The sequence below is a fragment of the Talpa europaea genome, assembly GCF_964194135.1.
Source record: "Talpa europaea genome assembly, chromosome: 6".
NCBI lineage: Eukaryota > Metazoa > Chordata > Mammalia > Eulipotyphla > Talpidae > Talpa > Talpa europaea.
In genome coordinates, this window is record NC_140072.1 from 40,497,824 (window position 1) to 40,522,441 (window position 24,618).

Consider the following 24,618-nt stretch of genomic DNA (forward strand, 5'->3'; position numbering starts at 1 on the left):
AAACAAGATTTATTTATTTATGCATACAAGAACTGGGGTACAGGCCAGAGGTCTGTGTGGGGGGGGAGGGGGTAAGAGGATTCACCAGAGACAGCAGGAAGCAGAACAGGCAGACTGACTGAAATGCTGAGGAGAGCAGCGGACAAGTCAGGAGAGGTCTGCCGCGCTATGTGGTCACTCCCTGGCCAGGGATCGAACCTATGCTGCAGTGCCGACAGATAGCTTCATAGTGCTATGTCTTAACCTCTTGTGCCACCAGGGAGGCCCTGCTTTTTTTCTTTAAATTCACTCTAGAATGCAGACAACATAGAAATCCCTATATATCCCAGCAGGCCTAGTGGAACTCAGGCTAAACGCAAAGAAAAAGGGTCAGGCACTCGGCCACGCCCCTTCCCTGGGTTGGCAAGACAACTGATACAAGCCAGCCAATCGAAGAGGAGCTTACCTGCGGGGGCGGGGGCTTGACGAGAACCAATGGAACACAAGGCAGGTGGTTCGATGGGCCAATGATTTGGCGACGGGGGCGGGTCTTTATTGAAGGGACGGCGGTGGGGAAGATGGCGGCGGTTCTGGGACCCTCTGGGTGGTGGCAGCATTGGCGGCGGCGTTTGTCGACTCAGGATGGGTCCAGGATGTTGCTCCTTCTCCTTTTGCTGGGATCTGGGCAGGGGCCATGGCAAGTCCGGGCGGGTCAAGCGTTCGAGTACTTGAAACGGGAGCACTCGCTGTCAAAGCCCTATCAGGGTGAGGCACCTGGGGCGAGGTGGTCGTGCTTGGGGAGGGCTTCGGGACTTAATCGCATCCATAGAGATGGGGGGCAGCGAAGGGCTTTGTGGCCCCGAGTAAACTGCCGGCGGTGGCTGGGGGGTCCACGGGGAGTCGCCGCGTCTGGGTACCACGTTCGAAGGGTAGGGGTCAGCCTCCCATTCCTTACCCCCTGGCGCTGGAAGTTTCCAACAGGTGGAAACTGGTTGCCACTGACTCCAGTCCTGTACGGAGGAGAGTATGGAATTGGCAGGAGGAATGTGGGAAGGGGAGAGAACTCTGAATGGTGGACGGAGATTGAGGTCCACTAGCAATGAGCCGGGCTTGGGATGGAGCTGTGGGTGTGCAACAGATAAAGCTGGAGGAAAAACTGGGGTAGAGCTTGATTAGACTGAAAAAGAAGAGAAAAATCTTTTACCAGTTAAAACACCTGTTCTTCAGTCCAGGAGTCCTGTTAGTAAGAGTCTGATTAGCTTTGCTCTAATTAGGGTTCATAGGTCCCAAAGCACAACTATGGACCAAAACATATTAGCTACAAAGAAGGTCAAATCAGTGTTGACAGCTTAACAAACCAAGTTTGTTTCCCAAGGTAGTGTGGGCAGGGAGATAGCAAATAAAAACAACTCAGTGCAAGATATACACTGCTACTAAGGATGATCATTTATTCACTTAGCAATGCATCCTCTTCTTTTATGGTCTCTTTGCTAATACTGTGAGTTACACAGACCTCACTTCTAAGGGGCTTGTAGTCTTAAAAGTATGGGGAGAAGTAACTTCACACTTGAAGGATTGTTAAAAGAATCTGATTAAAAGCTTGATGGGCCTGAGGGTTGAACTCCTTTTGGTGTAACTGGGAAATTGTTTTCCTTTTCATAATTTGCTTACACAGAAAATGGGAAGAATAGGTCTGAGCTATGGTTACCATGCATGTATAAAATGATAGTCTGGTGTGTTTGGGGGTCTTCACCTGAGAAGGGTTTTCTGAAAGGAAATTATAAAGATAAGGAATTTTAGAGTTATGAGTGACAGGTGGGAGATTGTACTAGTGACCCGAAATGGGAGAAGAACATGAGGGCTCCAGCTTTCAGAGGGTCCGTGGTGACTTTTTGAATGGGTTGGTGTTGAAGAGTATGAATTGATCTACTTCCTCCCTGTAGGTGTGGGCACAGGCAGTTCCTCATTGTGGAATTTGATGGGCAATGCCATGGTGATGACCCAGTATATCCGCCTTACCCCTGATATGCAAAGTAAACAGGGTGCCCTATGGAACCGGGTGGTAAGAATCTTTCTCCCTCCTGTGTTTGTGACCCACAAAGTTCTAAAAAGTTCACTGGTAGCATATTGACTTAATTTTACTATCTATCATCAGTATTCTGTCTTCTATGGATATCAAGGGTTTTCATTTTAAATAGTATGATGACCTTTATAATGAAACCAGACATTTAGGGAAATGCTCTGTACTGCCCTAATTAAGCAAAAATTCATTATGATTCTGTTTTCTGAAATGTCTTTAATTCCTGACTGACCTGATAGTACTGCTTCCTTGAGGCTAATGACAATTACTCCCATTTAATTACTTTGATCTGTAAAGTAGAAGATAGCTCTTTCAAATTTATCCCAACCTTCAGCCCAGTGTCCCCTCCCCCCACCACCACTTGTTATTTCACTTTGAAGACTAATTTTAAATTTTATTTTCAATGTAAAAGCCACTTTGAGCCGTCGGTCATTTTATTTGTCCTTCTCTGGAACTTTTCTAGCTACATTGTCTTCCTTGAGGTATGGCGGCAAGAAGTGAATGCAGTATTCCTGGTGTGGCTGCACTGTGATTTTGTACAAGTGTAAGATGATGCTTCCTTTTTGGTTTCCAGGTCTCTGTCTAAATCTTTTACGACCACTTTACTTTTGGGAAGGATACTTTTGTCATCCTTTAATACCTCTCAGGGGTTCTCATAAGCTAAGAACTTTACTTTGTTTTTATTATTAGCTGTATACAAGTGATCCTTACAAAAGAGAACTATTTTTCCCTCTTCATTTACGTGGTAGAGAATTCTGATGGACAGAACAATAAGAGAAGTTTCTACGTGAGCTATTTCCACAAGCCAGGCCCTTAACCCAGATTGTAACTGAACTTGATCTTGGAAAGAATGCAGAGTAATATGTTGTAGTAGAAGAGGTGAGGACTGGGGTTCTTGGTCTAGCTGTATCACAGATCCACTGTGAACCCTAAGCAGTTTCTCTGTTTTCAGTTTCTCCATCTGTCAGATGAACTTCATAGTACCTTTGCTGCCTTATCCAGGGTTATTGTGAGAATGAAATAAGATCAGAGACATACAAAGGTTTGGAAAATTAAAATGGTTACAGAAGTGTGTTGTTGTGTATTATTACATCTGTTACAAGATTCGTTAATAGGTTACTAAAGGTTAAGCCCAAGGCTTGATACATATCTTGCTGCTGTATTGCAAGCTGTTATGTAACTCTTTTTAACAGTCCAGTATCTAGTTACACTGTCCTCTTTCAGATGCTCTAATCCCTGTATTTTTTGTTATCTGACAATCAGGATGATCTTTGGAGTTATTTAAATAGGATCAATTTGAGTAGGTGGTTCTTAAATCTGGTTGTCCTTTGGAGTTGATACCCCAGAGATACTTATTGGAAATGGCTGTGGCTTGGCCAACAGGATTTTTCAAAAACTCTCTAAGTGAATCTTAACATGCAGCAGTTTGAGAACCTCTGTTAGACACAGCCTTGGGCAAATGCTACACCAAGCCAAAAATAAGTGTCAGGCACCTCTTGGCTCCCTGTGAACTTGTCTGGGCCTTCCCTCTTTGCAGGGACATAATACCCACCTACTGGTTACAGGGCAACTTCCTGCCACTGAATTTCACTCTTGTCCTGAAATCTAAATGAAATAGCAGAAAGACAAGAACCCCGAACAACAAAACAAGGTCTTGGGTTCATCAGAGTAAATTATTGATTCCAGGGTTTTTTGTTGAATTCAGAAGTATCTGTATCTCTTTCATTTTGACTGTGTTCCTCAAATAAAATTTGGGAATATTTCCCAGGCAATGAAAATGATATAGCAGTATGTTTTTCAAGTGCTAGAACGATTTAGAGAGTATTTGAACTCTGCAAGTCTGTCTGCTCCTCTTCCTTACTTCATGGTGAACTTTAACCAGGAGCCTCTCTAAACAAAGTATCTACTAGGTTTCTCCTTAGAAGTATAGTCATCTAGTTAAGAGTCCTGAAATACTCACTTATCCTCTCCAGTTTTCTGAGGTTTTAATACACAATTCCAAAAAGAAAAAGAGGACTAAATTGTGCCCACCTCTTTAGTGTTTTCCCACCATAGGCTGCCCTGTGGTGGGGACAGTGGTGTTCTCTTTTGGTACATTTATGCTTCTTGGCCATGAGCATGAGATTTGGGGGACTGACTTACTGCTTCTCATGGGAACTCTAGCTTGCCTCTAGTTGGTGTGGCAAAGGGCCAAGGGTAGCTAATTAGAATTGTTTATAGCATCTGCTAATTGTTCCTGGAAACCTTTGCGTAATGACTTAGCTTTTTTTATTCTTTTATAATGAATGAAGATTTGACATTTTTTAAAATCCAAGTTTTTTAGAGTCTGTTAGAGGGATGGTCATAAGTCACAAATAGTGTGAATTCAGCCTCCTGCACTCTACAGGCTGCAGTTCTTTGCTGGGTGGATGTAGGATCACAGTAGAACACTAGTCTAACTTGGCATTTTCTTGTCTTTTCCAACTTTGAAACACTGTCCTGCCTGTTTCTACTGGGAAATGTTAAAGATAATTGGGAGGTTTACTCATTTTTCATATTAGATCTCATATACAATTGAATGACTCAAACTGTCTAATTTTATAACATAAATACTTAGCAAGTCTTACGTTTCAACTTTAACCCCTAGCTTCGCGTTACCTGCATTTATGTTTTCCAAGTCTATAAACTGCTGGTGAGGGCTTGAGGGGTTTTGCATTTCATGCTCCTCGTTGATTCTAATGTCTTTTTCACTTTAGCCATGTTTCCTGAGAGACTGGGAGTTGCAGGTACACTTCAGAATCCATGGACAAGGGAAGAAGAATCTGCATGGGGATGGCTTGGCAATCTGGTACACAAAGGATCGGATGCAGCCAGGTATTGGGACTCTGGTTTGCTATTGTGTGAAGTGTGGCAGGCCTACTTTTCCATGTCCCCTCTCTTTGAGCAAGGTATGTCCCTACAGTGTTCCCCCTCTCCTTTGATGTGTATGGATGAAGACTGGCCTGTCTAGTCTCTAGAAAGTGGTCTGAGTCCTAATAAGCAGTGGAACTTGATTCATCCTGGGGTGACTTCTTGCTTATTAGTTCCTTTCGGTTTCCCTGTGAAACCACCTGACCTGTTAGCTGGGGAAAAGCACTGGCTCTCCTGGACACTAAGGAGTGGGTCAGCCGATTTCTTCTGAGCAAGCACAGTAAACAATCTCAGCACTCCTGAGTCAAAATAGTAAGCTAGTTTTCCTTGTTGTGTAGAAGCCATGGCTCCAAGTAGATGGCAGACTCAACCTGATTTGACCTGATCTCTTTTGCAACAAGAGGTAGAACTTGGGAATTCACTTCTCTCTCAGGGGCACAGTCATCACCAAGTGTTTGTGAAACAGAATTCTTAAGGGGCGCCTTAGCAACCGGTTTGGATCAGGGAGCAGCTGTAGTGCTAAACATGGTTGCATGGTCTTCTCTTTCCCCTGCCTTCAGTAACAAACAACCACAGATATTTTTTTGGGTGATTACCATAGGCCATGCACTTTGCTGGGTGCTTTTACATACGTTTTTCTCATCTGAGGAGAGGCCTGGGAGTCATTGGAATTTCACTTTTTCCTCCATCATAGTGATATATTATTCCGTTGTCAACTCTTGGTTTTATTTCATTGTTCATCATCTGTTCTCTCTCTCTAGGGCCTGTGTTTGGAAACATGGACAAATTTGTGGGGCTGGGAGTATTTGTAGACACCTATCCCAATGAGGAGAAGCAGCAAGAGGTAATGGCAAGTGTCAGAGTTTAGGTCAGCTACACTGACATCACAGTTCTCTGCCTCTGAAATATTGTTCAGTATGGAAGAGGGGACAGAAAGAAAGGGGTTTGGTTCTGTTTTATTCATCTGTCAAACTTCAAAAGTTAATTCCTTGCTAGGGTTTTTTCTAGAGAGAACTGCTTATGATACAACAGTCCTTTGGGAATGGCCGTCATGAATGGGGGCTTTTTCTTTAGTGTTAACAATGTTCTGTCTTGTGCACGTTAGGTCGCCACTGGCATTGAATGTGCTTGACTGGTGATTTGGCTACGAGGCCAGTGCTGGAGCAAGCTGAATTTGTATACTCAGTTCCCCTGATTTAATATTTCACTGCTGTGCTCTCTTCTGCAGCTTCCTTACCTTTTCTAGCATCCTTTTCTTCTTCCTTTTCTCAGACTTGAACAGCATTTCTCTCCAATAGGAGAGGGCATAGAAGGAAATTGATGAAACCCCAGCATTTTGTTGGAACCTGGAATGTAACTGTTGGTGGAACATCTTGTTTTTTTGTTAGCTGACCCTGGGGGTTCCTTAGTACTTTCTTATATTGGCAATAGTTGTGTGCTTTCTCTGCCTGGCCACCATCACATGGTGGGGAAATTATTCAAGTTGGTACTGAGCATCCTGTGGCAATAATATTTAGCAAGACTGGCAGGTTTAGGAATGGAGACAGAACTCACTTTATTTTTCCCCAAAAGTTTTTTTGTGAATTTATAAAATTTCAAACCTATAAAAATTGGCAGAACAGATTACCATCTATATGTAACACAGCATTCAACAGTTTTTATCCTACAGAGTTCACCTTTGAGGAGATGGAAGGTGAGACCTGGGTTAGGGAGATTAACCTTTTGTGGTCGGAGTAGCTTCTTCATGTTGTTTCTGGTCTTCTCTTCACTCCACCATATATTTCTAGGTGCCAGGCCTTGGGAATAAGTGAGCAAAACCAAATAGGCTAGAATGCTGAGGGAAGAGCTATGGGGTACTATAAGACATAGCAGGGTATTTAACCTGCAGTGAGGCAGTGGCAGGAGAGGTGGTTGGGGAAGACTTCTTCCTGGAAGAGACATTCACATTGGAGTTGCAGCATTAGGAACCACTGTTCTCCTTGTTTTCTTTAGTAGTAACTTTGTTCCCTCTTGGGCAAGTCAGCTGGCCACTGAAATTGAGCAGTCTCCTAGGGTAGTGGTGGTTTGGCTATTTAGACCAGCACCAAAGCAGTCTGCATGTATATGACGCAGTCTCACAGGCACATTGTGGGGCCAGGCTCTGAAGGGTGGTCTTCCTATTAAGGAGTCTGGACTTAGACATTTAAAGGGTGTAAGTATATTAAAGGATGTTAGTGAAGGAAGTGTCATAACTGCATTTGAATAAGAGGTATGGGCTTCAGGGCTTAACTAGAGTTTTCAACCTGACTCTCTGTTTTTTTCCCAGAAATAAATTGTTCAAACTCTCTTAGCTTCTAGTCTGCCATCAGATAGTAGTAATTCTGATCTGAGAGGGCAGATCTGATGGGCTTACTTTATAAGAAGAAATGTTAATTTTTTAAACTTTTTAGATTTAGATGGTAAAAATTGGGATTTGTTTTCTGTCTAGCTGTTATGGTTCTCACCCCCCAACTGTGCTGTTGGAATTATCTAGAGAGCTTTTAAAAATACTTATGTTGAGGCCTTAACCCCAGACATTCTGATGCTTTTTGTCTTAGGTGCAGTCTAGGCAACCTCACTTTTTCAAAGATCTCCAGATGATTCACATGTGTGGCCAAGATTGGGAACCTGTTCCAAATTAGGTTCTTGTTTCCTTATTATTTATTTATTTATTTATTGAATTTGCTTATTAATAATAAATTTTAAGGGTCTCCCCGGTGGTGCAGCAGGTTGAGCGCAGTGCTGTGAAGCTGTCCACAGCCTCTGCAGCGCTGGTTTGATTCCTGGCTGGCCAGGGAGAAACTCACATGGTGAGGCAGACCTCTCCTGTCGTGCCCGCTGCTCCCTTCAGCAGTGTATTTCGATCCGTCTGCCTGTTCTGCTCCCCACTCTGTCTCTGGTGAATCCTCTCATCCTCCCGTGCCACTGGCCTGTACCCCATTTCTTGTATAAAAATAAATAAATCTTTAAAAATAAATAAATAAATTTTAAAAAGTGATTAAAAGCAATTTCTCTACATTAGGTGGCTTTACTTAATCCTTGTTAAATCCCTTATATTCAGTATTATTTTTCCCATTTACCAGTGAGCAAAGAGATGCTTTAAAAGTTAAGTATGTTCTTTGAGGAAATAGCCAGGCTACCAGGTGGAACTAGATTTTGAACACAGATCCATCTGATTCTAGAGGCTGTGCTTTTGATATCATGGTGCTTTACCACCTCCCATTCATTGTTTCTTCTGCCAGGTTGATTTCCTTGGGAATGGGAGATGTTTTTTATTTTTAGATGATTTCTTAAGCAATTTCAGTTTTAGAGCTTATAGTCAGTGCAGAGAACATAGAAAATATGCTCCTTTCTGCATCCCAGTAACCTGGACAGTAATCTTAGAGGGTAAAATCAAATATGTTTTGTTAGTGGCATAGTTTACTTTGATAGCCTATATAAGGAGCCAGGTATTGTTCCAGCACTTTTATGTATATTATTTATTTATCATAACAATCCTTAGGGATAGATATTGTTATTATCCCCCTACAAGATGCAGAAATGTTAAAAAACTTGTCAGTGATACACATAGGTAGTAAGTTTGACTCCAGAGACTGCAGTCTCATTATTCCACCTTATTATTTTGAGCATATAAAGAGAGAGTCACAAATATGGTACTTTTAAAACACTTGCAAATGTGTGTAGATGTGCTGGACAAGGAACAGGCAGGAGGGGGTGTAAAACAATTGATCACATCCCTCAAGGTAATGGTAAAAACATTTCTCTCATGTCTTGTTTCTTTGTCACCAGGGTACACGTGGCCCTGTTGGCTCGACTTACTTCCTACTACATGCCTGCATGAGGAAATATGGGGCAATAACTAGCAACGAGTAATGCATGTGAGAAGAAATGAGGAAGTTCAGCATACAGCTTTCTGAAATCAGGACAGATATTCAAGTCACATAACCTCAGTGTCTCTTTAAGCAATATAGCAGTTGTAGTTTAAGTCAAAAGCTTCAGCATTTGGGATGCAAGGTATTACCTATGCAACTGTAAGGTTACCACATCATAAATGATTGAAACAATAGATGAAGAAACTAAACATCTGGACAGACCTATAACAAGAGAGTGAGTTGGTAATAAAAAAATAACTCACAAAGAAAAGTTCAGGTCCAGATGGATTCATTGGTAAATTCTACTGAATACCAATTCTTCTCAAACTTTCCCAAAAAAATAAGAGGCAGGGTACTAATGAACTCATTTTTTGAGACCAGCATTATTCTGACACCATAATCACATAAAGATATCACAAGAAATCTACTAACCAGTAGCTTTTATGAATGTAAGTATAAAAATCATCAACAAAATACTAGCAAACCAAATTCAGCAACATACAAAAATGATTCTATACTATGATCAAGTACATGTATCCTAGGAATTCAAGTTTGGTTTAATTGAAAATTGGTGATATACCATGTTACTAGCATGAAGAGCAAAAAATAATCGTATTAATAGATATAGAAAAAAATATTTGACCAAAAAACACTTAACAAAAGGAGTGGAACTTCCTCAGCCTGAAAAAGGATCAGGTTTCATTTATGAAAAACCCCAGCTCTCATCATACTTCATTGTGAAAGACTGAGTGCTTATCACAATACCCCCACTCCTCCCCTACCCACTATATTCCCCATCAGGAATAAAACAAGGATATTTGTTGTCACTTCAACATAGTAAGGGAGGTTCTGATCAGGGCAGTTGTGCAAGGAAATGAAATAAAAGACATTCAGATTAGAAAGGAAAAAGTAAAATTTTTTATTTGCAGATGACATGATTTTCTATATAGAAATTGCTAAGGAATCTCCCCCCCCCAAAAAAAACCTTATAGAGGGCCTCCCTGGTGGCACAAGGGGTTAAGTCTCAGCACTATGAAGCAGTCCACAGCCACTGCAGCATGAGTTCCATCCCCAGTCAGGAAGCTAACCCACATGGCACAGCAGGCCTCTCCTGTCTCTCCTGCTGCTCCCCTCAGCAGTGTATTTCAGTCAGTCTGCCTGTTTTGTTCTCCACTCTATCTCTAGTGAATCCTCTCATCAGCCCCCCCACCTCTGGCCTATACCCCAGTTCTTGTATGCAGAAATAAATAAAATAAATCTTTAAAACAACAACAGCAAAAACCACTTAGAATTAATGAACTGAACATGGTTGCAAGATACAGGATCAATATACAAAAATTAGTTGTATTTAATTGTATTTCTATTTGTATTGAACATCCAAATGAAAATAATTCCATTTATACTATTACCAAAAGAATAAAATACTTAGAAATAAATTTAACAAAAAACTTATACTCTGAAAAGTATACAATATTGTTGAAAGAAATTAAAGAAAACCTAAGTAAATGGAAAGATATTCCATGTTATGAATCAAAAAACTAGTATTAAGATTGATCCACACTGATCCACAGATTTCATAGTTCCTATCTAGCAAAAACCTAGCTGGCTTCTTCACAGAAATTGACAAGCTGATGCTAAAATCAATGTGGAGGGCCTCCCTGGTGGTGCAAGGGGTTAAGCACAGCACTGTGAAACTATCTGCAGCCACTGCAGCACAAGTTCGATCCCCTGCTGGCCAGGGAGCTACCCACATGGTGCAGCAGACCTCTCCTGTCTCACCAGCTGCTCCCCTCAGCAATGTATTTCATTGCCTGTTCTGTTACCCACTCCTGTCTCTGGTGAATCCTCTCAAACCCCCCCACCCCTACACCTCTGACCTGTACCCTATTTCTTGTATGCATAAATAAATAAATCTTTAAAATAAAATAAAATCAATGTGGAAATTCAAGAGAACCAGAATAGCTAAAATAATTTTGAAAAAGAAGAGCAAGTTTGAAGGATTGCAACTTTGGAGGATTCCTGATTGTAAAACTTACAACAGAGCTACAGTAATAATAAAGCATGCCACTGGCATAAGGAAAGACATATAGATCAATGGAATAGAATTAATAGTTCATAAATAAATACTCATAATCAGTTAATTCTTGATAGGAGTGCCAAGACAGCTGAATTGGGAAAGAATCATCTTTTTAACAAATGGTGCTGAGACACTTGGACATCCGCGTATAGAATAATGAAGTTGTCCCCTCCCCCATGCTACTGATACATACAAAATTTGACTCAAAATGGATCAAAGAACTAATGTAATAGCAAAAACTGTGAAATGCTTAGAATAAAAGTTTAATTCTTCATGATCTTGATTAGACCATGGTTTCTTAGATGATGACACCAAAACCAAAAGCCACAAAATAAAAAATAGATAAATTGGATTTCATCAACATTCACAACTTTTGTGCTGTAAAGGACACCACCATCAAGATGTGAAAAGACAATTCACAGAATGGGAGAAAATGTATGTAAATTATGTATCTGATAAGGTATATGTATCTAAAATATATAGAGAACTATTATTCAATGATAAGATAGGTGAATCAAAAAATGACCAGGGGATCTGGATATTTCCTCAAAGATATACAAATGGCCAATAAACACATGAAAAGATGCTAAACATCATTAACTCTTAGGGACACACAAATCAAAACCAAAATGAGATGCCACTTCACCCACTGGGATGGTTAAAAAAAGACAGACGATAACAAGTGATAGTGAGGATGTGGAGTAATTGGAACCTTCACACACTGTTGATGGGAATGTAAAATGGTACAGTTGTTTTGGAAAACCGTTTGGCACATGTTAAAAATAGTTAGACATAGAGTGTATATGAGCACCTAAATACCTTTCCTGGGGATATACCAAGAGAGAAGAAAACATGTCTACACAAAAACTTATGATGCTCATAGTTGCAGTATTCATAATGGCCAAAACGTCGATACATTTAGACTCTATCAAGTGATGATGGGTAAACAAAATATGATCTAGCCAAACAATGGAATATCATTCAATATTAAAAAGAAATGAGACATTGATACATGCTCCAATGTGGATGACACTTGAAAACATTTTGTGAAGTGAAAGAAGCCAACCACATATTGTATGACCCTCTATATATGCAATGTCCAAAATAGACAAATCCATAGAGAAAGGAAGTAAAAGATTGGTTGCCTGGGGCTGGGAGACTAGGGGTAGGGTTGGGGAGAGGGACTGTTAGTAGATGGAATTTCTTTTTGGAATGATGAAAATGTCTGAAATTCATTGTGGCAATCATAATATTAGCTGTGAATATACTAAAAACCATTGAATTATATTCTGCACAGGTGGTATGTGAAGTGTATCTTAAGTATTGTTTTTAAAATGTTGATTAAAACATGACCTGATCATCTTGGGCCGAGAATGTCATCAGTTTCTCCTAAGAACCCAGGTAGTGGTGAAAAGTTGTAGAGAACTCAGTAGCAAATCTCGAAGCAGCTATCTTTTTCAGTTGAAATCAGAATATGATGGCAAGAAGCCCTCCCGGGACTGAGAGTACAGAATTGCAACTCTTTTTAGCTCTGGCGTTCATTCTTCCTGGTAAGACATTTGGCTCATATGTGGAGACAGAAACAGCTAATTTGAGAATGAGAACTCACTGATTGCCTGTGACCAAGTCAGATGGAAGTAAACACATTCCTTGAAATCTTTATGTTGGTGAAGACATTGACCTGGTCCCTATTGGTCTCTTTAGGGTTTGGTGGAGAGAAGTTTTACATCATTAAAGAAACTCCATGATTTTTTTTTTTTTAAGGATTTATTTATTTATGCATACAAGAGCTGGGGTGTAGACCAGAGGTACAGAGATCATGAGAGGAGTCGCCAGAGACAGAGTGTGGAGCAGAACAGGCAGACTGAAATACACTGCTGAGGGGAGCAGCGGACAAGACAGGAGAGGTCTGCTGTGCCATGTGGGTTAGCTGGAGGGCTGGGGATCGAACTCGTGCTGCAGTGGCTGTGGATTGCTTCATAGTGTTGAGACTTAACCCCTTGTGCTACCAGGGAGGCCCTCCATAATGTTTTAAATCCCCTTGTTATCCAATATGGATGTGACTTTTGAATTGTAGGGGAAGCAGTGTGTTCCCAGAGACTGGAAAATGGGTCCAAGTATTGGTAAGCTCTCTAGATGTGATTACGTATTAAGACTGAACTTCATTGAGAGCAGTGTGGCATAGTGATTCAGTGAGGACTCTAGGGCCAGACTACCTGGTTTCATTAGTTAACACCTATGTTATCTTGAACACATTTTCTATGAAATGTGGATACTAATACTTTCTCTTAGGATTGTGATAATTAAATGAACATATATGTGTTTGTTACTGAGTATAGTGCCCACATTGAGTAGAAGCACTCAGTAGATGCTCACTGTTCTTATTCATAGCACCGAATGACATTCCCGAGGGTCCATTGTGAAGACATCTGGCAACAATTGTAGTTCTGTTTTCTCCCTCTTCTTGTCAACCTCCTTTTCTTCATATCTAGGTTCCAGAGAACAGACTTGGCCGGTTTACTTGCCTGCGGTGTGGTTTAGGTTGGACAACACTACTCCCAAGGAGTGGTTTGCAAATGCTGGTTCGTGAACTTGTATTGGTAACAGTCTTACGGGTCAAAGAAAAGGAACAGCGAAGTGACTTTTCTTTTTTTTTTTTTTTTAAAGATTTATTTTTATTTATTTATTTTATTTATTTATACAAGCACTGGGTACAGTCAGAAGCGCGGGAGGGTGAGAGAATTCACCAGAGCTAGAGTGGGGAACAGAGCAGGCAGAAAGACTGAAGTACACTGCTGAGGGGAGCAGCGGGCGGCAGGAGAGGTCTGCGCGCCATGTGGGACCCTCCTCTGGTGGCCGGGGAGCAGCCGGGGATCGAACTGGCGCTGCAGAGGCTGCGGGCAGCTTCGCAACCCAGCACTCAACCGCTGTGCCACCAGGGAGGCCCGAAGTGACTTTTCTTAAATGCTCAATGCTCATGTCATTTCTTATGAAATGACATGGTTCTTTTTTGGTGTTAAAATGTTCTATTTTAAAAAATGATGTTTTCTATAGGTGGTTATTCTGTTATTATGGGTTAGTAGGTCAAAAATAAAAAGATAAACCTACTAATTCCCCAAATATTTTTGGAGACTTACTGCCCATGAGAGCCAGTGGTTTAGGACCTAGGCCCTGAAACCTGTTTCACTTTGTGCTTTCCTCTGAGTACATTAGGAACAATATCTGTATCTAGTTACTCATTAGTCATTGAATGAATGAACATTTATTTACTTCCTCCTGAATGCCAGACACTGTACTAAGTACTTTACATATCTTATTTCATTCATCATTAACCGTGAGGTGTATATTATTTTCCTTGCTTACATTTAGGAAATAGAATCTCAGAGAGATGGTGTAATCCTCCCAAGGTTATGCAGCTGTGAATGGCTTGCCTGTGGTTACCACCCAGGTCTCCCTGTTTGCAGAGGTCATGTGCACTCTTTTTTCTATCTAGTTATTCTCAACTCCTGTGCTTTGGACCTGTGGTGTTTTGGCACAGGATCCATAAATCCTGAGCTTCATGGATCTTTTTTCAATCAAGATATGCTGAAGGTACAATTATGATGGACTCTTTCTTTTTAAGTAGCCCTATCATACAAAAATTTGAAAACATTTCTCCACCTTACAGACAACAGTCATTTGGACAATAAGCAGGAGTTCCTAATTTTTGATGACTCTTAAATAAGGAATGAAACTACCACCTTGCTTGATTCAGTGTGATTTTTCAGCCTTTGATTCTAGCTATATATTGACTGCTTTCCAAGGAAAGAAAATTTGCATCCATGTGAAATTAGTGGCTACCCAAGAAACACTTCAGTAACTCCTGACTGGGCATAGAAAATAAGATGGCATTTAAAGACTTACTACTGGGCCTCCCCGGTGGCGCAGCGGTTGAGCGCTGGGTTGCGAAGCTGCCCGCGGCCTCTGTGGCGCCGGTTCGATCCCCGGCTGCTCCCCGGCCACCAGAGGAGGGTCCCACATGGCGTGCAGACCTCTCCTGCCGCCCGCTGCTCCCCTCAGCAGTGTGCTTCGGTCCTTCTGCCTGCTCTGCTCCCCACTCTGGCTCTGGTGAATTCTCTCACCCTCCCGCGCTTCTGACTGTACCCAGTGCATTTATAAACAAACAAACAAATAAATAAACATGCCTCTATTAAAAAAAATTATAAAAAAAAATAAAGACTTACTACTAATGTGAGATAAAAGTTGAAGACCAAGTCACACGTCGCAGAAGTGGAAATTCCAAAGCTGGCCTCTGGGGCTAGTGCAGCATTTCTTAAATTTAGCCGTGCATCACAATGGTCTATAAAAACACATAATCTGTACCCTGCTGTTGACCTACTGAATGAGACCCTTTGATTGAGAAACCCACAAGTACATGCAGTTGAAAAGCTCGCCCACGTGACCCTGATGCCCAGCTTGCTTCTAACTGTGGCCAGATAATCAGATGCCTCCTCACCAGCCTTGGGAAGAGTTAGGCATCTTTATGTTAGGGATAGTTGTCCTGGACACTCTTGAAATTTGCAACTTGCACTTGTGATCATGGGTATTGGGAATGGTAAATGAAGCAAGAGAAGGGATCATAAGAGCTCCCCAGCACATTTTTAATCCCTGTTATCCTTAATTGTTCACTGAAGTTATGAGCTTTCTTGTCAAAAGCCCATTTTTGTAAATGCTTGATAACATACTCACAGTTCCCTTTCCCTTGTTCTGAAAGATATTTGTAGAAGAGTAGTCTTATGGCAATTTAATCGTCCAGGTTCATTTCATACTCCTGTACATATTCCACAGTGACATAAGAGAACCATGGCAGGTCGGGGGGTGCTGTGTGGCCAGTCCTTAACTCCTTGCGGTGGCCTATAAGACCCGGTGTAATCTGCCTCCTGTCTCAGCTCACACCAATATCTTCCTCACTTGCTGTGTTTCAGACATTCCTATTTTTTTTTTTTTTTAAATAGAGGCATTTTATTTATTTATTTATTTGTTTGTTTGTTTGTTTTGTTTATACAAGCACTGGGTACAGTCAGAAGCGCGGGAGGGTGAGAGAACTCACCAGAGCCAGAGCGGGGAGCAGAGCAGGCAGAAGGACCGAAGTACACTGCTGAGGGGAGCAGCGGGCGGCAGGAGAGGTCTGTGCGCCATGTGGGATCCTCCTCCGGTGGCCGGGGAACAGCCGGGGATCGAACCGGCGCTACCGAGGCTGCGGGCAGCTTCGCAACCCAGCGCTCAACCGCTGCGCCACCGGGGAGGCCCAGACATTCCTATTTTCTTCTAGTACCTTGACTATGCTGGCTTTGTGTTTCTTATGCACCCAGATCTTTTGGTGAAGTGCCTCTAACTACTTGGGTCTCAGCCCTTCTCAGAGAGATATTCCATCATCTGTGCCGTATCACCTATTTTATTTTCATCATAGCATTTATCACCATCTGAAATAATTTTGTTTATTATTTGTCTTTTCCATTTTAATGTTAGCAATACAAGAGCAGGTACCTGTCTATCTTGTTTCCCATCGAACTCCCAATATCTGAGGCAGTGCTAGACTACGGGGTACACATTAAAGGAAGGAGGCTTTTTGGACTCTGCACTCTTGCTCACCCTTCCTATAGGGCAGGACACCACTGAGCTATGTCCATATCTCTTATTGCCAGAAGCTTAGAACTATAGTTTTCTGGACAAAGCTAAGTATACTTGAGGCTCAGGATTTTTCTAAATCTGTCATATTGTAACACTTCCCTAGAGCTTTTTCCTTGCCCACATGTTGTGGGTTAGAATGACAGCAGTTATTTGGAAATATATGTCATGGTCTCTCAAGTGGTAGAATTTTTGTCTTCTGGGCAAGAACTGTATTCTTTGACCCGGGCATTAAAGGACATCTTGAATTTGGGAGAATTCAGCCCTTTTTGCTGCTCCTGTCTTCTCTTGCTACAGAAATACTGTAGTCTGGGCACAGGCAAACCTGTGGCCTGACCTGACTTTCAAGAGACCAAGAGTGATGTGCTCTGCATGGACAGTATGACACTATGTTTTTAAACACTATGTGTTTATGAAGCTTCTGAAGCTTCAGGACCCTCTGTGGGTTAGAGAGGTCTTCTTGTGGACTCCTTTGAAAATCTCCTTAGAAAATGTACAAGCATCATGCAGTTTAACCTGTAATTTAAGATTTTGCTGAATGACTTCCATTTGCCCTAAAATTCTGTTTTCGGGATTTAGATTGATTTGTTCATCCATCAAAGCTGGGTCATAGCTCTCCCATGCCTGTTTCTTTCTGACTTAGTCTCCTGTCTTCTGTCTCCTGTCTCCTGCCCCCTCTTATTTTTATAATAACCTGCTGGACCCTCTCAGGCCCAGAAGAGGCGATATTCTCCAGGAGTCCAGGTACCCAGTTCTTGACTCACCATGGCCATCCCTATTCCCTGTGTGTCCAACCTACATTTGCTGCTGTTTAGAATCCATGTGGCTGTTGTCTCAAGAGTCACTGGTCACTGATTTCAGCTGCATCGTCACCTTGCATGTTGACTGTTTAGGACAATGAAGAGCTCACTAAAGTGGCATGTTTCATGTTTTCCCCCCTTCATCACCCTCCCTGTCTACACTGCCTTAACCATGGACTTGTTTGGAATGGTTAGTTCACTGTTGCTATGAACGGTTTGGCCCTTATAACTACTGGAGAGAAAGGGACTCTAAAGTAGATGTAATTTAAGAACTTGATATATGACCTCCATGTACCCTAAAATTCTGTTTTGGGGATTTAGATTGGGCTAGGGATTTATATTAAAAGGACTCGGGTATGGGGAAACTTTCAATGGGAAAACCTTGTCCTGAGTATTATTGGGAGAAGTGATATATGGCTAAAACTGAAGTGGGCCGGAAGGCCTGTGACTAAGAACAGTCATCATGGTGGGAGAATACTGTCTGTCTAAGCCCAGTCTGCCAGTGCCCTTTAGAGACCTACTCCATTTAGGGTCAGATGCCTACAGGATTTTAAAATTAGGAAGGAGCTCTCCTCAATGGAAAAGCTCCCCTGGTGAAACAGATTTCAGAATACCTGCTGTGTACAAAGCACTTGCCCTGGCAGGGGAGGGGTGGAACTAAGGTGGAAACATGCCAGGATGCATAATAAATGATTTTTTTTCTTCAAGAAGTTTACTTGGCAGTTGGGGAGGTAGGAATATATACATAAAAAGAAAAGCATCAGCCTTAGGCAGTATGTAAGTGCTCAAGTGATGTGGGGGTAGGGATAGGGGGGTTTCAGTCCGAATCCAGAGATTCAAAGCAGTTATTCTGAGCCCACACCAGACCCGTAGCAAGGAGAATTCCTGAAGGCAAATTGTTCAGTTGCTTCTTAGACCATTATCCCTTGAGTTCCTGGGAGCTACTAATGATGAGACAGAGTGATTGCTGCTGCTGGTTTGCTGTAAGCGGCTCATATGTTTAAAATTCCTGTTGCTGTTTGTGCAGGCAGTCTTTGAGCACTTCCTTACAGTTCTCCCTGCTTTTCCATCCATGCTTTCCCAGCGGGTGTTCCCCTACATCTCAGCCATGGTGAACAATGGCTCCCTCAGCTATGATCATGAGCGGGATGGGCGTCCTACAGAACTGGGGGGCTGTACAGCAATTGTCCGCAATCTCCATTATGACACCTTCCTTGTGATTCGATATGTCAAGAGGCATTTGACGGTGAGTCCCTGACCTAGATCAGTTGGAAGGTGTGGGCTGTCTTGCTCCTGCCCTGGTGGCCTAGCCCTGATTTAACTCTTCTTTTTATTCTAGGTAATGATGGACATCGATGGCAAACATGAGTGGAGGGACTGCATTGAGGTGCCTGGGGTCCGTCTGCCCCGGGGCTACTACTTTGGTGCCTCCTCCATCACTGGGGATCTCTCCGGTACTGTCACATGTGCTTTTTATTTGCTGAGACTGAGATCACATCTTAATAGCCAGCCCCTGATGAGACGTCACAGGGGAGCCTCTGGAAGCAAGTATCCCGGGAGTGCTTATCTTCCTGCATTCCAGTACACAGATCCCAGTCCTAGGCTGCCCTAGTCCAGTGGTCTCCAGGAGTAGTTGGTGTTAACGGAAAGCACATTTGCCTCTTCATCAAGCCGGCTCTTCCAGTCTGTTTTGAGTTCTTGCCTTATTTCTGGTTCCCTTTTCTATAGTCAGACTCCTCTCCTTCCACTTCCTAGTGTGCTTAGTTCCCATTCTCTTAACAAAACTTACCTAGAACTCTGCCATCCTTCTTGTCACCCCCAGACTCTCCTTTGTGCTCAGACTTCTGAATGTGTCATGCTTCTGTTTCCTAGCTGTCCGCCTCTTTACCACGCTGCACTTGGACTTGTAGACCCTACCATGCTGTTAGCGCTATTCTCATAAAAGTTACTTGTTTCCTTGCCACATGTAGTAGTTTATTTTAGCCTTGCTCTTTGTTCTATCTTTTGCTTGTTTGATGAGGTAATTTCACTCTTGCTTTTGTTGGCTTAAGTGGCACCAACAGTATCCAGTTCTTTCACTTTCCTATCTCCTCTGACTTATCTTCCTGTTCGTTCCTCATTTGTAGCTCCTCTTTATGTGCTTATTATCTCCCTTGATTTTAGCCCCAATCATAACATCTTTTGAGAAAAGGTAAGGAAAGCTTTTGGGTTTTTTGATTGCTATAACTTATGAATAAAGCTAATACACTACTGTAGAGCTTTTATATGACAAAAAGGAAAAGCAAATACCCAGATGAAACAGGTAGCAGCTATGCAGTTCCAGCATGGTTGGAAAGAGAAAACGTGTGCTCAATGAGACCATGCCTTCCAATTTTAAGGGAAGTGGAAATCTTAATTTTCAAAATGAAATCTGATTTTTAAAAATATCAACAGCTGATTTTTTAAAAATCAGCTTTGTTGGTGGATGTGTGCTTTCTGTACAACAGTACAATTTGAGGGGGCCTCCCTGGTGACACAAGGGGTTAAGACACAGCACTATGAAGCTATCCGCAGCCACTGCAGCATGAATTCAGCCCCCAGCCAGGGAGGTGATCCATATGGCACAGCATATAGGTCACCTCTCCTGCCTCACCTACTGCTCCCCTCATCAGTGTTTTTCAGTCAGTCTGCCTGTTCTGCTCCCTACTCTGTCTCTGGTGAGTCCTCTTACCCACTGCATCTCTGGCCTGCATCCCAGCTCTTCAATGCATAAATAAATCTTTTTTTTTTTTTTAAGATTTATTTATTTATTTATACAAGCACTGGGTACAGTCAGAAGCGCAGGAGGGTGAGAGAATTCACCAGAGCCAGAGCAGGGAGCAGAGCAGGCAGAAGGACCAAAGTACACTGCTGAGGGGAGCAGCAGGCGGCAGGAGAGGTCTGCACGCCATGCGGGACCCTCCTCCGGTGGCCAGGGAGCAGCCGGGGATCGAACCGGTGCAGCAGAGGCTGCGGGCAGCTTCGCAACCCAGAGCTCAACCACTGCGCCACCAGGGAGGCCCATAAATAAATCTTTTTTTAAAAAAAAGTATAGTTTGATGAATTTTGATAAATACTTAAACCTATGTAACCACCATCACAGTCAAAGGATGTTTGGAATGTTTTCCACCACTGCAAACAAATCTCGCTGTCCCTTTGCAGTATTCCTCTCCTACCCTGACTCCATTGTTCTGCTTTGTGTCACTAATGAGATGTCACAGGAGAGACAGGCTCTGGCAGCTATGTTCTAAACGCCATGCAGACAGGCTAGAACTGCGGGAGAGAGCTTGCTTTGGCACAGGGTGGGAGGTACAGGCTTGAGATCTTTGCTATATAATCTCTTCATATGACTCAAGTTGAAAAAGGTTTCTTTGTCTACATCTTTTCCTTTGAGTTTACAGGTTCTAGGACCTGCTTAGTTAACCTGATGGGAGGCTGTTATTCACTGTTAGAATGTCCAAGGAGAATACTATTTTTGTTTATCCAAAGGAGTCCTTTCTCTAGGTTTTTAGTGATAATACCCACTTTAGTATTTGTTTTCTCTGTCCATAGGACAATCCAAAATATAAATCTTGTCTTATTCTTAAGGTCTTATTTGTTGACATCTTACTTGTTATACAAGAGATTGTTGAAAACTGCTAAGAAAATTAGGACATATCCCAGCATCCCAGCCTCTGATACTCCTACTTTGTGAGGAGCATTGTCCTTGATTTATTTATTTATTTGTTTATTTATTTATTGAATAGAACAACTGGGGTGTAGGCCAGAGGTGTGGGGTGGGGAAGCACAGTGAGAGGCCACAAGAGACAGAGTGAGGAGCAGAACAGGTTAATTTACTGAAATACACTAAGGGGAGCAGCAGTCGAGACAGGAGAGGTCTGCTGTACCATAGGTGAGCTAGCTCCTGGGCCAGCAGGGATCAAATTCAGGCCATAGAGGTGATAGCGCTGAGATTTAACCCCTAGGCCACCAGGGAGGCCCTGTCCTGGATTTTTAGCCTGTCCCATGGTGTAAACTCAGTCCTGACAGTGAAAAACATTTTTTTTTTTTTAAGATTTATTTATTTATACAAGCACTGGGTACAGTCAGAGGTGCAGGAGGATGAGAGAATTCACCAGAGCCAGAGCGGAGAGTAGAACAGGCAGAGTGACAAAGTACACTGCTCAGGGGAGAAGCAGGCGGCAGGAGAGGTCTGCGTGCCATGTGGGACCCTTGTCCGGCAGCCAGGGATTGAACCGGCGTTGCAGAGGTTGTGGGCAGCTTCGCAACCCAGCGCTCAACTGCTGCACCACTGGGGAGACCCAAAAAACATTTCTTTTTTTTTTTTTTTTTTTTAATAGAGGCATGCTTTATTTATTTGTTTTGCTGGTTTGTTTTGTTTATACATGCACTGGGCACAGTCAGAAGCGCGGGAGGGTGAGAGAATTCACCAGAGTCAGAGCGGGTAGCAGAGCAGGCAGAAGGACCGAAGTACACTGCTGAGGGGAGCAGCGGGCGGCAGGAGAGGTCTGCACGCCATGCGGGACCCTCCTCTGGTGGCCGGGGAGCAGCCGGGGATTGAACCGGCGCCGCAGAGGTCGCGGGCAGCCTCGCAACCCAGCGCTCAACCGCTGCGCCACCGGGGAGGCCCCCAAAAAACATTTCTAATTGAAGTCATATTCAGTTTATTTTCCTGTCTAGGGGTCTAGTAAATATGCTGGCCATGCAAGCAACTGTTAATACCAACTTAATAATAGAAATATGGTGGCCTCCCCGGTGGCGCAGCGGTTGAGCGCTGGGTTGTGAAGCTGCCCACAGCCTCTGCAGCGCCGGTTCGGTTCGTTCCCCAGCTGCTCCCCGGCCACCGGAGGAGGGTCCCACATGGTGCACAGACCTCTCCTGCCGCCTGCTGCTCCCCTCAGCAGTGTACTTCGGTCCTTCTGCCTGCTCTGCTCCCCGTTCTGGCTCTGGTGAATTCTCTCACCCTCCCGCGCTTCTGACTGTACCCAGTGCTTGTATAAATAAATAAATAAATCTTTAAAAAAAAATAATAGAAATACGGTAAGAAATCCAGTCCCCAATACCTAGTAGCAATGAGCAGCCCTAGTACTCAGTTTTGTGGTCTCTTAATATCAATTCTAACTAAAAGGAAGGAGAGCTTCTTGCAGAGAAGACTGATGGGAGAGCTGAGGCAGGAAATGTATAAGCCTGAAACTTCCCAGAGAAGCAAGGAAGATAATAAAAAATTTCTGGATTCATGTAAAATGACTCAGCAGCCAACCTGAATAGGCTCCCACTGACAAGAGTGGGTCGATTTGAACATCAGTAAGAGGTGCAGCTTTAGTGTATTGAATCAAATGTATTTGAATCTATGAACTTTTTACAATAATATTTTTAAGTGATAGAAAAAAAATTCCAGTTCCTAATTCCTTGATCCTGCCTTTGATTATTTTTAGTGAGATTCAAAGTCCCAGTTACAAGGAACTGCAAAGACTTAGGCATTCTCCAGAAGGGAATTGCATTCCATGCCAATAGTTACACCTGTTCAGGGTCCACTAAACAGCTGTTGTGAGACCCATTCCCATCTTGCTTATGTGTGTCCTGCCCAGTAAAGGAAAGTTTTGTCTCTTCTCACTGTGCTAGGTGATTTAACACACGGTATAAGATTTATTATCTCTAAATTTTTTAGTTATATAGATAATGCATGCTTTAAAAAAATAACAGTACAAAACACAACAAAGCAAAAACAGACAATTATAAATCAGAGGCATACTGCAGGAGAGGTGGAGGGAGAAGGATCAGTGGGAGGGAGGAGCACAGGGGACTGAGGTGATGGTGCACAGGTGCATTGGTGAAGGAAACTCTATGGGGACTACACCTGAGGGGTGGGGGGAAGCAAATATTGTTTAAAAATGAACAATGATGTACAAAATAAATAAATAAATAAATAAAAATAAAACAAATAATAAGTAAATAATAAAGACCTTGTGGAGACAGAAAAAAAAAAAACCTGAAATATGGGATAATATAGGCTATTCCATATTGCCTATCCTTATGTTTGATGAGAAAATAGGTTTCAATTATTTTTTCAAAGTTGTGACTAGTTGTGGATAAGAGTCTTGAAACAAAACACTCCAGTACTTCTCTTTGAGGTGGATTGAGTAACCCTTATTCTTTTTATCCTCTAGATAACCATGATATCATTTCCCTGAAGTTGTTTGAACTGACAGTGGAGAGAACCCCAGAAGAGGAGAAGCTGCATCGAGATGTGTTCTTGCCCTCAGTGGACAACATGAAGCTGCCTGAGAGTGAGCACAGGGGATCCTGGGAAATGGCCCCATGGTCAGGGTGGTCACAGTGCTGGGGGGAGGTCTGTGGTGACTTGCTCTTCCAGCTTGTAGGGCTGTCTTCTTTCCGTGTTCTTCCTCTAAGAACATGGATCATGTGCTCCTGCTTTTCCCCTGTCTCCGTGTTACAGATGAGCAGCAGGAAGGTTTGTAACTGAGGCATGTGGAAAAGGAGAGTCTAAGCTCTGGCTCCCTGACATCGGTGTCAGAAATGGGGACGTGGTAGTTTGTTGGTTGTTCCTTCCCGACTGGGTGATCTCCCAGATTCTGACTTGCTTCTGTCTTGTTTCTCAGTGACAGCCCCCCTGCCGCCCCTGAGTGGCCTGGCCCTCTTCCTCATCGTCTTTTTTTCGCTGGTATTTTCTGTGTTTGCCATTGTCATTGGTATCATACTCTACAACAAATGGCAGGACCAAAGCCGAAAGCGTTTCTACTGAACTCTTCTGATGCCACCATTTCTGACTGTCACCCATGAAGTGTGGGAGGAGCAGGCACTGGCCTAAGCACACAGCCCAGCGGGTCTTTTCCAGTCTACAAAATAGCTGGTCGAGGACTTGGTTCTGTCACTGGAGCTTTGAATGCAGGGACACTGCATTCCCATGGTCATCCATGGCAACATCTAACTCTCGTTCAGGATGCCCACCCACCCCAGGGCAATGCTGCTGTGACGTGCCTTTCCCTGCAGTCTTTCCCCTTAGGAGGTAAGAAGGATGGAGAGACTACATGCTATTATGATGCCAAAATCACAGAGAAGAATTTCATAGCCCAGGCTGTGGCCTTGTTGGACTCAGAGGGCCCTTTCACTCATTTTTAAATCTACAGAGAACAAAACACTGATAACTCCTCATTTATTTTAGCCACTCAGTCATTGGTATTTGCTTTTTGTCCAAGC

General features: G+C 42.8%; 1 protein-coding gene across 5 annotated transcripts; it reads left to right on the forward strand.

Annotated features, from left to right (window-relative positions):
- Positions 1 to 542: 542 nt before the first annotated feature.
- LMAN2L (lectin, mannose binding 2 like) lies at positions 543 to 24,163 on the forward strand (the record flags this gene model as incomplete). Of its 5 annotated transcripts, XM_084234680.1 has the most annotated exons (9): positions 558 to 744; positions 1,923 to 2,041; positions 4,795 to 4,912; positions 5,710 to 5,792; positions 17,294 to 17,326; positions 18,467 to 18,628; positions 18,722 to 18,836; positions 23,568 to 23,687; positions 24,021 to 24,163. In XM_084234680.1, the coding sequence occupies 9 exons, from the start codon at positions 558 to 560 to the stop codon at positions 24,161 to 24,163; spliced, it is 1,080 nt and encodes a 359-aa protein (XP_084090806.1). The 5 variants fall into 5 exon arrangements, with proteins under 5 accessions (XP_084090809.1, XP_084090806.1, XP_084090805.1 ...); XM_084234683.1 differs by lacking the exon at positions 17,294 to 17,326 and having other exon boundaries at positions 543 to 744; XM_084234679.1 differs by lacking the exon at positions 17,294 to 17,326 and having other exon boundaries at positions 1,923 to 2,080.
- Between the last annotated feature and the right edge of the window lie 455 nt (positions 24,164 to 24,618).